This window comes from Lithobates pipiens, unplaced genomic scaffold, assembly GCF_037356315.1.
Source record: "Lithobates pipiens isolate NorthernLeopardFrog02 unplaced genomic scaffold, aLitPip1_a1.2 Scaffold_27, whole genome shotgun sequence".
Classification (NCBI taxonomy): Eukaryota; Metazoa; Chordata; class Amphibia; order Anura; family Ranidae; genus Lithobates; species Lithobates pipiens.
In genome coordinates, this window is record NW_027507788.1 from 115,331,544 (window position 1) to 115,343,759 (window position 12,216).

Below are 12,216 nucleotides of genomic sequence, written 5' to 3' on the forward strand. Positions count from 1 at the left end.
TAAAAAAACCTTTGGCCTTTACAACCACTTTAAGCCTTCCCTGCAGGTAGAACACAATGATCATTGCTGGCAGCTAAAGCCGTTTACAGTGATCACATGAAAAAAATATGAAGGCTGATTGTACTAGTTGATGGATCAAATCTCGTTCATTCCCTGCTGAACCAGCCAAGATTTGATTAATCTATGTCCGGCTTTAGTAACTCCTTAAATGATCATTCAGCCGATTACCCATTCTTTTACACTAGTAGATGCAGTAATGTCATACATAGAAAATAACCCTTTGTGAATGCTGGAACAACTTCACCTAGAGTCATTGGCCAGGGCTAAAATAAGTACCTATTGACAGAAAATGATTTTGGAGACCAGTGGAGCTGTCTAGTAAGTTGAGATGGTGCATCTGAGTGCAGATGTAACTTCTTATGTTGAACATTTACCAACATTTACCATTGATCAGACTATTCTTTGCAGTTCTCTGTGTTGGAGCTGCATTTCTCATGTTTACAAGTGCAGCTATTCTTTTCCAGGCTTTGGTGATTGTAATAGAAATCAGAGTTTCAGCTGCCGCTCTGTGATTGGGAGAATGTTTATATACATATATGACATTTAGGCTATCTATTGCCCAATATTTCATTTATTTAAGCTTTATTAAGAATTTTATTTGCCGCACTGTTACATAAGATATACAGTATATATATATATATATATATATATATATATATATATATATATATATATATATATACTGTGAAAAAGTGCCCCCTTTTTTGCATATTTCTCACACTCAAATGATGCAGGTCATCAAACAAATTTTAATATTACACAAAGATAACCCGAGTAAATCCAAGATGCAGTTTTTAAATTATTATTTCATTTATTAAGGGAAAAAAAGCTGTTCAAACCTGCCTGGCCCTATGTGAAAAAGTAAGCCTCCCATGCTGAATCATGAATGAACTGTGATTAACCACAATTTTTTGGAAAGCGAAGTTAAATTTAAATTTCACTTGCCACACCCAGGCCTGATTACTGACAGATCTGTTGAATCAAGAAATCACATAAATAGAAGCTGTCTGGCAAAGTGAAGCACGCTAACAGGTCACAAAAAGCCACAGATCATGTGCCACAATCTAAAAAAAATCAAGAATAGATTAGAAACAAAAAATGGACATGTATTGGTCTAAGAATGGTTTCAAAGCCATTTCTAAGGCTTTGGAACTCCCATGGACCATAGGGAGAACCATTATACACAAATGGAGATAACTTGGAACAGTGGTGAACCTTCCCAGGAGGGTCCAGCCTACAAAAATTACTTCAAGAGCATGATGACGACTCATCCAGGAGGTCATAAAAGAACCCAGAACAACATCTAAAGAACTGCAGTCCTCACTTACCTCAGGTAAGATCCATGTTCATGATTCAACAATAAGAAAGAGACTGGGCAAAAATGGCATCCATGGGAGAGTTCCAAGGCTAAAGCCACTGCTGAACAAAAAGAACACAAAGCTCACAGAGCTCATCTCACATTTACCAAAAAAAAAATCTTGATTATACCCAAGACTTTTAGGCAAATATTCTGTGGACTGATGAGACAAAAATTGTACTTTTTGGAAGGTGTGCATCCTATTTCATCTGGCATAAAACTAATACACCCTTTCATAACAAAAACATCATACCAACAGTCAGATATGGTGGTGGTAGCGTGATGGTCTGGGGCTGCTTTGCAGCTTCAGGACCTGGACAACTTACCATAGTTGATGTAACCATGAATTCTGAGCTCTACCAGAAAATCCTAAAGGAGAATGTCATCAGTTTGTGACCTCAAGCTCAAGTGCACTTGGGTTATGCAGCAGAACAATGATCCGAAACACAAGAACAACTCCACCTCCAAATGGTTCAAACAAAGCAAAATGTAGATTTTGGAGTGGCTTAGTCAAAGCTCGGACTTAAATCCAATTGAGGCTCTGTATCATGACCTTACACAGGCCACTCATGCTGGAAAACCCTCCAATGGGGCTGAATTAAAACAATTCTGCAAAGAAGAGTGGACCAAAATTGCTCCACGGCAATGTGAAAGACTCATTGGCAGTTATTGTAAATGCTTGATTGCAGTTATTAGGTTTAGGGGGCAATTACTTGTTCAAATAAAGTCAGGCGGTTTAAACCACTTTTTTGCCTTAACAAATGAAACCATCATTTAAAAATTGCATTTTGTATTTACTCGGGTTATCTTTGTGTAATAATACAATTTGTTTGATGATCTGAGTCATTTAGGTGTGACAAATATGCAAAAAAAAATCAGAAAGGGGGCAAATACTTTTTCACAGCATACAGTATCTCACAAAAGTGAGTACACCCCTCACATTTTTATAAATATTTTATTATATCTTTTCATGTGACAACACTGAAGAAATTACACTTTGCTACATGGCAAAGTAGTGAATGTACAGCTTGTATAACAATGTAAACTCGCTGTCCCCTCAAAATAACTCAACACACAGCCATTAATGTCGAAACCGCTGGCAACAAAAGTTAATTCCCCCCCCCTATGTGAAAATGTCCAAATTGGACTCAAAGTGTCAATATTTTGTGTGGCCACCATTATTTTCCAGCACTGCCTTAACCCTCTTGGGCATAAAGTTCACAGGAGCTTCACAGGTTGCCACTGGAGCCCTCCTCCACTCCTCCATGACGACATCACGGAGCTGGCGGATGTTAGAGACCATGAGCTCCTCCACCTTCCATTTGAGGATGCCCCACAAATGCTCAATAGGGTTTAGGTCTGAAGACATGCTTGGCCAGTCTATCATATTTACCCTTGGCTTCTTTAGCAAGGCAATGGTCATCTTGGAGGTGTGTTTGGGGTCTTTATCATGTTGAAATACTGCCCTGCGGCCCAATCTCCGAAGGGAGGGATCATGCTCTGCTTCAGTATGTCACAGTACATTTTGGCATCCATGGTTCCAACAATGAACTGTAGCTCCCCAGTGCTTGCAGCACTCATGCAGCCCCAGACCATGACACTCCCACCACCATGCTTGACTGTAGGCAAGACACACTTGTCTTTGTACTTCTCACCCGGTTCCTGCCACACATGCTTGATACTATCTGAACCAAATAAGTTTATCTTGGTCTCATCAGACCACAGGACATGGTTCCAGTAATTTATGTCCTTAGTCTAAATGAATAAATAAAGTCGCGCTATGGAAAAATCAGATCTCCAATGTGATAGAAATATGTGAAATGAAATTAAAATTAAAAAATGGAGAGAGGAAAGGAAATATACTGGGTTAGAGCTGCCTGTGCCTGAAGCCCTCACTTCCTTATTGGGGAAGAGAGGGAAATAAAAAGTGTGAAATAAAAAGGTTATGGCGCTAAACCCTATCAGTGATGAGATGAGTTAACTTATCAAAACCTAGTGTTTATTTTTTATATATAAAAAGAAAAAGAAAAAAGAAAAAACTGTTGGTGATACCGTGCAGAGATATCCTAAAGCAATTTTATCCAAAGAAGATTGTGTGTGATTAATGTGGAGTCAACATTCATGTTCCATTATAATTAAGATCAAAAATGGGTGTTAAATAATCCTATACGTATCAACCTACTAAAAACATGTAAATATTCATTTAAATGTGCAAAATAGTGGAAATAATGTTAGTATTCGACAATATGTTAGTTTAAAACAGATTGTGCAAACATGTGCAAAAAATGTGCAAAAAAGCAACTAAAGGTCAGAACAACCAAGGATCAGAAATGATTCAGCCAAAAAATCGCATGAAGACGCAAAATGTGCAAATAGACAATAACTAAGGATCACAACAACCAGGGGTCTGAAATATTTTCAACCAATAATCGCATGAAGACGCATCTGTGTCCAATATAAGTCCAAAATTAATATTTGGCTTGATAATACTGCCTCTTCAGATTATTGTTGTAATTGTTACAAAAAGTCAATAGGGAGTATTTGATTCACTCGTGCAAATAGTGCGGGCTTTCAATTAGAGAACTTCATCCCCGGTGCGCCACTCAGTGTTATAGTGTGTAAATGCTCTCACCAGAGTTAATGCCCCTGTGGGGCTGGATGGACCTTCACAATGTAAGCCACTGTGTCGCTCTCTGGCTGCTGCTGATGCACTGGGTGAAGCTTCGTTATTCCGTCCGTATGGTATCCAACGTTAATTATATAAGGAAAGACATATCCATAGTGTAATACGTTCTTAACCAAATCGTTCGTTTATTAGTATTAAAATCTACTCACATTTTACATTAAAAGCATATGCGTATAGAAAAACTCCGCCGTTCGTCTCCACACGTGGCCACGTTGTGTGCACTCGTTTGAGACGAACGGCGGAGTTTTTCTATACGCATATGCTTTTAATGTAAAATGTGAGTAGATTTTAATACTAATAAACGAACGATTTGGTTAAGAACGTATTACACTATGGATATGTCTTTCCTTATATAATTAACGTTGGATACCATACGGACGGAATAACGAAGCTTCACCCAGTGCATCAGCAGCAGCCAGAGAGCGACACAGTGGCTTACATTGTGAAGGTCCATCCAGCCCCACAGGGGCATTAACTCTGGTGAGAGCATTTACACACTATAACACTGAGTGGCGCACCGGGGATGAAGTTCTCTAATTGAAAGCCCGCACTATTTGCACGAGTGAATCAAATACTCCCTATTGACTTTTTGTAACAATTACAACAATAATCTGAAGAGGCAGTATTATCAAGCCAAATATTAATTTTGGACTTATATTGGACACAGATGCGTCTTCATGCGATTATTGGTTGAAAATATTTCAGACCCCTGGTTGTTGTGATCCTTAGTTATTGTCTATTTGCACATTTTGCGTCTTCATGCGATTTTTTGGCTGAATCATTTCTGATCCTTGGTTGTTCTGACCTTTAGTTGCTTTTTTGCACATTTTTTGCACATGTTTGCACAATCTGTTTTAAACTAACATATTGTCGAATACTAACATTATTTCCACTATTTTGCACATTTAAATGAATATTTACATGTTTTTAGTAGGTTGATACGTATAGGATTATTTAACACCCATTTTTGATCTTAATTACAATGGAACATGAATGTTGACTCCACATTAATCACACACAATCTTCTTTGGATAAAGCACTGATCTGAGCACTGACAGGCTGACCCCCCACCCCTTCAACCTCTGCAGCAATGCTGGCAGCACTCACATGTCTATTTCCCAAAGACAACCTCTGGCTATGACGCTGACCTTGTGCACTCAACTTCTTTGGTGGTGAGGCCTGTTCTGAGTGGAACCTGCCCTGTTAAGCCACTGTATGGTCTCGGCCACCGTGCTGCAGATCAGTTTCAGGGTCTTGGCAATCTTCTTATAGCCTAGGCCATCTTTATGTAGAGCAACAATTCTTTTTTGTTGCTCAGAGAGTTCCTTGCCATGAGGTGCCATGTTGAGCTTCCAGTGACCAGTATGAGAGAGTGAGAGTGATAACACCAAATTGAACTCATCTGCTCACCATTCACAGACCTTCTAACACTAACGAGTCACATGACACCGGGTGGGGAAAATTGCTAATTGGGCCCAATTTTTGTTGCCAGCGGTTTAGATATTAATGGCTATGTGTTGATTTATTTTGAGAGAACAGCAAATTTACACTGTTATACAAGCTGTGCACTCACTACTTTACACTGTAGCAAAGTGTAATTTCTTCAGTGTTGTTTCATGAAAAGATATAATAAAATATTTACAAAAATGTGATGGGTGTACTCACTTTTGTGAGATAATGTGTGTGTGTGTGTGTGTGTGTGTGTGTGTGTGTGTGTGTATATATATATATATATATATATATATATATATATATATATACACATTTGGTGCTGTATAAATTCTGTATAATAATAACATATTTGGTAAGCACTGTTAATCAGATTGAGTTATGCAAAAAAATAATTTAAAACGTTTTTATTATTGATAACTACTTATTGCTAATGATGTTTCTCTGAAGATATACTTTAGTATTGGCAGTAGGAAAATGTTCTTAATTAAAATTATTATTTAAATGTTTGAAATTGTTCTTATAACATTTTAAATTAACTGTACTTTCATTTATTAAAACTCAATGAGAACTGCAGATAGATCTTATATGGGAGAATGTATTGAATTCTGACCGAAAGGGTCCTTGGGTGCGAAGAGGGGCCATGGGACGATAGTGATTCTATTGCTGAAGACAACTAGCCAGCAACAGGATCCCTAAACAGAATATTTCTTGTTCTAATAAAATTGCTTCTTCACTGGAGAGTTAGCCCTTGTACACATGGTCGGAGATTCCGACAACCAAATCCGTCGCATATTGTCTGTCGGATTTTGTCGGTCGGACAAAGTTGTCGGAAAATCCGTCGTGATGACGTTATTTCGTTACGACGGGACTATGTTCACGCTAATAGCCAATAGCTTTGGTGTAGGAATTTGATCTGAGCATGCGTGGCACTTTGTCCGATCGGAATTCTCTACACATGATTGGAGTATGTCCGATCGGAGCATTTTGCCGGAAAATTTTACCAACAAGTTTGAAAACTTGGTCCGTCGGATACTCCGATGGAAACAGTCCGATGTAAACTACACACAGTCGGAATATCCGAAAAAACGGTCCAATCGGACACATTCCGTCGGAATCTCCGACCGTGTGTACAAGGGCTTCAGCTTTTTGGCCAAAGACCCTCATCAAGGGAGCAACGCAACATGATTGCTAGTGTGATGTGAGTCTGAGTAGTAATGAGAGACAGCATGGCTGGATTAAAGAAGTGTGATAAAAAAAAAAGAAAAAAACACAATATATAATGTACCAAATATGGGCCAGCCTACAATGTAATAGTTTCTTCCACAGTAGGGTTGCTTGCTACCTACCCAATTTTGAACCAACTAGTCCGGTATTTATAACACATATGTGGGTCTTTATTTGCTGTGATTAGGGCATTCTGCATAGAATATAAATGGAAGTGGTATACCACACTAATTATAACTATGAAAGAACTGTGAAGAAAAAAACAGCGACACAAACATGAGATATAATCATATACACAGGAGTGATAAAAATAGTAAAGTTGCACTAATCAAATAAGTGAACAAACACCAGAAAACAATATATAACAAAATATAAAAATAGTCCAAAAACCCAACCTATATATTGCTAAATGTAGTAATATCAAATAACACATATAAATGCATATAAATGTGAAAATATTATTATTGATAAAGAAAAAGTCTCTGAAAGATAGGGATTGAAACAAGTTCAGCAATAGAAGATTCTAGCAGAATGGGAAGTTCTCTGGGCTTTCACCACCACCAAAGTAAGATGTTGCTCTGACATCACGTATGACGAAATGTGTTTGACGGAGCTACGTGCTAATGTCATCACGCCTCACGTGACCCCAGAAGTGTTTTTCATTTTTATTGCCAGAAAGTGTTTTTTTACAATGTTTGTACATCCAACTAGAGATTTTTTACAATAAAACAAGTTTTAAAATGCACTATTGGAGCCTTTGTTCTTCCACACGCTCTGTGCTAACTTAACCACTTGAGATCCGCGCTATTGCCAAATGACGGCATTAGCGCGGACCTACATTTCCGGGACTACGTCTATTGACGTCGTCCCGGTTACGAGCGGCCTGCGCGCCCCCTGAGGGGCGCGCGCGGCGCGCTCTGTGATCGGCGAGTCCATGAGACTCGCCTGATCACCGATCCGTGCAAGGGGTCGATCCCGACCCCTTATCACGTGATCAGCTGTCAGCCAATGACAGCTGATCATGTGATAGAACGGAGCCGGTAATCGGCTATTATTCCTCCTCGCGCTGACAGCGCGAGGAGAAAAAAAAAAAGCCGATCACCGGCGGCCGTGATCGGGACATCAGTCCCGATCACGGCCATCAATACAAGGGACCACCTGCCACCTGCCAGTGCCCACCTGCCTCCCGCAGTGCCATCCTGAAGTAAAATAAAACGCAAAAGTAAGTGCCACCCACAGTGCCACCCACAGTGCCACCCCACAGTGCCACCCACAGTGCCACCCACAGTGCCACCCAATCTGCCTCAAAGGTGCTGCACCCCAGTGCCGCCCATCAGTGCCCAGCAGTGCCGCCCATCAGTGCCCAGCAGTGCCGCCCATCAGTGCCCAGCAGTGCCACCTATCAGAGCCACCTATCAGTGCCACCTATCAGTGCCCATCAGTCCCATCTATCTGTGGTACCTATCAGTGCCCATCCGTGCCACCCATCCGTGCCACTTATCCGTGCCACCCATCCGTGCCATCTTATCTGTGCCCATCTTTGCCCATCAGTGCCGCCTTATCTGTGCCCATCGGTGCCGCCTTATCTGTGCCTATTAGTGCCGCCTTAACTATGCCTATCAGTGCCCACCAGTGCAGCCTATCAGTGCCCACCAATGCAGCCTATCAGTGCCGCCTAATCAGCGCACTTCAATGAAGGAGAAAAATTACCCGTTTGCAAAATTTTATAACAAACTATTAAAACATGATTTTATTTTTATTTTTTTTTGCATCTTTTTTTGTTTGTTTAGCAAAAAATAAAACTCCGAGCTGTAACTAAATACCACCAAAAGAAAGCTCTATTTGTGGGAAAAAAATGATAAAAATTTCATTTGGGTACAGTGTTGTATGCCCGCGCAATTGTCATTCAAAGTGCATCAGCGCTGAAAGCTGAAAATTGGTCTGGGACTGAGGGGGGTTTAAGTGCCCAGTAAGCAAGTGGTTAAAAGATTATGATCTCAAGGAGGGGAGAAGGACGGTAGCTGCACACTGGGAATGATGCCATTACACTGCTAGTGCATCTTGGAGCCAGGATTCATCCCTAGACCCGCAGAGGGCTATTTCTGCAGGCGTGTGTGACTTCGCTGCTACAGGAGGTCCACTCCTTCCGATAAGAGTGTCCATTCCTTCAGGCAATTGCTACACTGAGAGCTCCATCTTATTCCTTTGGTGGTGGTAAAAGGCCCGAGAACTTCCCATTCTGCTGGAATCTTTCTATTGCTGAACTTGTTTCAATCCCTATCTTTCAGAGACTTTTTCTTTATCAATAATAATACTTTCACATTTTATACATTTATATGTGTTATTTGATATTACCATATTTAGTGATTTATAGGTTAGGGTTTTGGCCTATTTTTATATATTTTTTTTATATATTCATTTTCTGGCGTTTGTTCACTTATTTTATTAGCGCGACTTTACGGTTTTATAAATTCTGCATAGCAAACCAACTTTCCCCTTTCCACACCAACTCTCCTGGTGTAATCTGGGGGGTTTACAGTTTTTTAGCTCTGTGTATCAGGAACATTGACAGCAGCTCCTGTAACAATGAAGCCAATGAGATTTTTGGATGAAACCTGCAACATTTTTGTTACTAACACAACGAATATATATTCTGTGCTTTGCACTTTCAAAAAAAAAAAATGGAAATTTGTAACCTTTTTACTTAAAGCGGTTCTAAACCCAAAACAAAAAATTTTATATATTGCAGCTTACCGTTAAATTGACAGCGATATATAAGTACCTTAAAGAAACTTGCTAGCTGGATTACCAGAGGAAAATAGCAGAAAGAAAGACAAAAACAAGGGAAATTAGTACAGCCACCACATCTAAGAATTGGTAAACTTCAATATAATAAATGTTTGCTTTGGGGTTTAATACTGCTTTAAGGCCTCTTTAGGTTCTTTGTACTGCCATGCTGTTTTCGTGTTACTATGGCAACATATCAAGGACTGATAGTGGCAGCAGACCTTTTTTAAAATTTAATGTTGTCTCTTGCAAAATAAGTGACATTTAAAATATCCAGGTTACACTTGCAATACAGATATGTTGATATGATAGGATAAGATAAGAGGGGATTCCTCATAACAGAAGCAAACCAGTACAAATTAATTTTCTCTTCCTACTTTCTTTACAGAATATTGTTTTTTCCCCCAAATTTTTTTGTTGAAAAGTGATCTTTTATGTGTTATACTTTGCATTTTTTACTTTATTACCCTTCTTGACACTTTATTGGCTGCATGTTTTTGCTTTCCTGCCTGATTCTCTTCTCCTTATCCTACTGATCCCTATTTTGCCCCCTATCTCTCTCACATTGTGGTACTCTGATCTACAGACTTCCTGTCACATGGACCTGGATGTCCAGTATGCTGAGCTGGACACATCTGCCCTGGCGTCACCTCCCATCATCGGGAGCTCCGTCCACGCCAGTGGAGACCTTGTCGAGTATGCAACTATCCAGCCTCTCTTACACTAAAGCATGCAGCCTAGGCCCTTTCCCTCAGCCTGGCCTCAAGGTATTCTGCTCCCCTTTCTCCTTATCATCAGTCTGCATCAGCACAACACTGTTATGCTTTATCTTCCCTAACTACCCATGTTCTTTCATAAAGGTTATGTCCTGCATGTGTCAACTTCCATGCATGTGTCCGCCTATACATGTCACAAGTAGCACTTAAGAAACTAGCTAGTCTTAGAAAAAGCCATTAGTGTATTTGTACAGCAGTTTCATTTGTTTACCATTTTCAATGTCTCTTTGTATTTGATGGCTTTTCTTTAATTAATTTTTCTTGACACCGGCACAAGGAGATACACAAAGGAAGATCATTAGACGAAAATCTTAGGCTAAGTTATTTGTGATACATTTAGTTTGCATGTTGTTATAAGCTGATTAAGAACTTTAAAGCTAAAATCCAGGCTTTACAAGTATGGTCTGAATACAAGAGGCGTGTATATTCTCACAAGAAATTAAAAAGTGAACTAACGTTATACACCCTCCCCACTGCCCAGTCTATGCTGTACTTACCTCCCTGGGTGTTTAGCTGTCACTATTATGTGCCAACAAACAGTGCTGCGCTACTAAATATCCTATAATATGACTAATCCGTAAGCAATATACTAAGTGAAAAGCAATAATATCATACAAATTGATATTGTGCTATTAAATGTATACAAAACTATTATTGTGAAAAATCTTATAACATTTCATGTGAATAATGCTTGATTGAAGAAACTCCTGCCATAAATCAATTTACCAAACAGTGCAAACCAGGATGAGTGCTCTCCACCACTAGTTTCACAGGCTTCTCACCTCATAGCAGAGAAAGATCAGCAGTTATCCCCTCTGGGAATATGATGATACTGGGCAAACTTATGGATCACAGACCTCCTTAGATGAATGGCTCCTCAATAGGGTTCCAAGAACTTGGATCGTCTTGTCCAATGAATGTTATATGTAAAAGAAAGGTAACATCTAGTGCTCTGCCTTTCCAAAGGATTTAATAGTAAAAAGTTAAATGAATACACTTACAAGTGAAGCACAATTAGCTTGTGCAAATTGCAAGACATGGCAAACATCCAATTTTTGAGGTGACCACGGTGTGATGTCAGTGCATAAGCTCCGCCCCTAGACACGTGTCGTCAGGGTGTTGACTTCCTCAGTAATGCATGGGCAGTAGCTGTCACTGCCCATGCAGCCAGTGTAAAAATCTGGGGATTTGAAAGCCCCTCTCTTCTTCTCCATCTTACCTCATGGCTTCCAGGATGGATCATGCTGGTACATGACCACTTTGACCAATTACTCTGATTCATCCTGAAAGCCATGAGGAAAGATGGGGAATAAGAGAGGAGCTTTCAAACCCTGGACAGCTACTGTCACGTTCCTTGGAGGAGACTGAATTGACAAGGTTGGCCTCTCTTGTGTCTCCCGCCTAGGCCCCACTGGGAGTGGAACAGAGGGAACCAAGGGCCAGGAGGAACACGAGTGCCCGCTGCTGTGGACCCGGAGCCTGTGGACCCGGAGCCTTGCAGCAGAGGAAGTGGTCTTGGACAGGCAGGAGAGCCGTCAGGACAGGATGGCTCATCTTGTATCAAGGATCAGCTGGGCTTAAAGGGGAACTCCGCAGGAACAGTGGAACTGGAACGTGCGGTGTAGTTAGGTCCTTGATAGGCTTGCAGCAGGAGATCGCAGAAGGTCGCAGGATCAAGGTAGCAGGCATGTGCAGGATGGACAGAAGCTAGAGCAGGGTCTTGAGGGAAGACAGGTTTGGCAGCAGGCGGACAATGAGGTACAAGGCAGCAGGCAGAGGCGAGGTCACAAGGATAGCCAGGGTCAGGAGTCGGGGATCAGAGCAGGAACAGGATTCAGGAGCAGGGTCAGAGTAAGCCAGGTTCATCAGGAGGT

General features: G+C 40.5%; 1 protein-coding gene across 2 annotated transcripts in view; it reads left to right on the forward strand.

Moving 5' to 3' along the window:
• Positions 1 to 12,216, forward strand: part of NECTIN1 (nectin cell adhesion molecule 1) — a 440,283-nt gene that overhangs the window by 349,047 nt on the left and 79,020 nt on the right. The window contains exon 9 of one of the 2 annotated variants that reach the window (XM_077457383.1): positions 10,153 to 10,333. The exons of the other annotated variant lie outside the window; for it this stretch is intronic. Coding sequence (XP_077313509.1) covers positions 10,153 to 10,293 — 141 coding nt within the window. The 3' untranslated portion in view covers positions 10,294 to 10,333. The remainder of the gene's footprint in view (positions 1 to 10,152; positions 10,334 to 12,216) is intronic. 2 annotated transcript variants of the gene reach the window in all.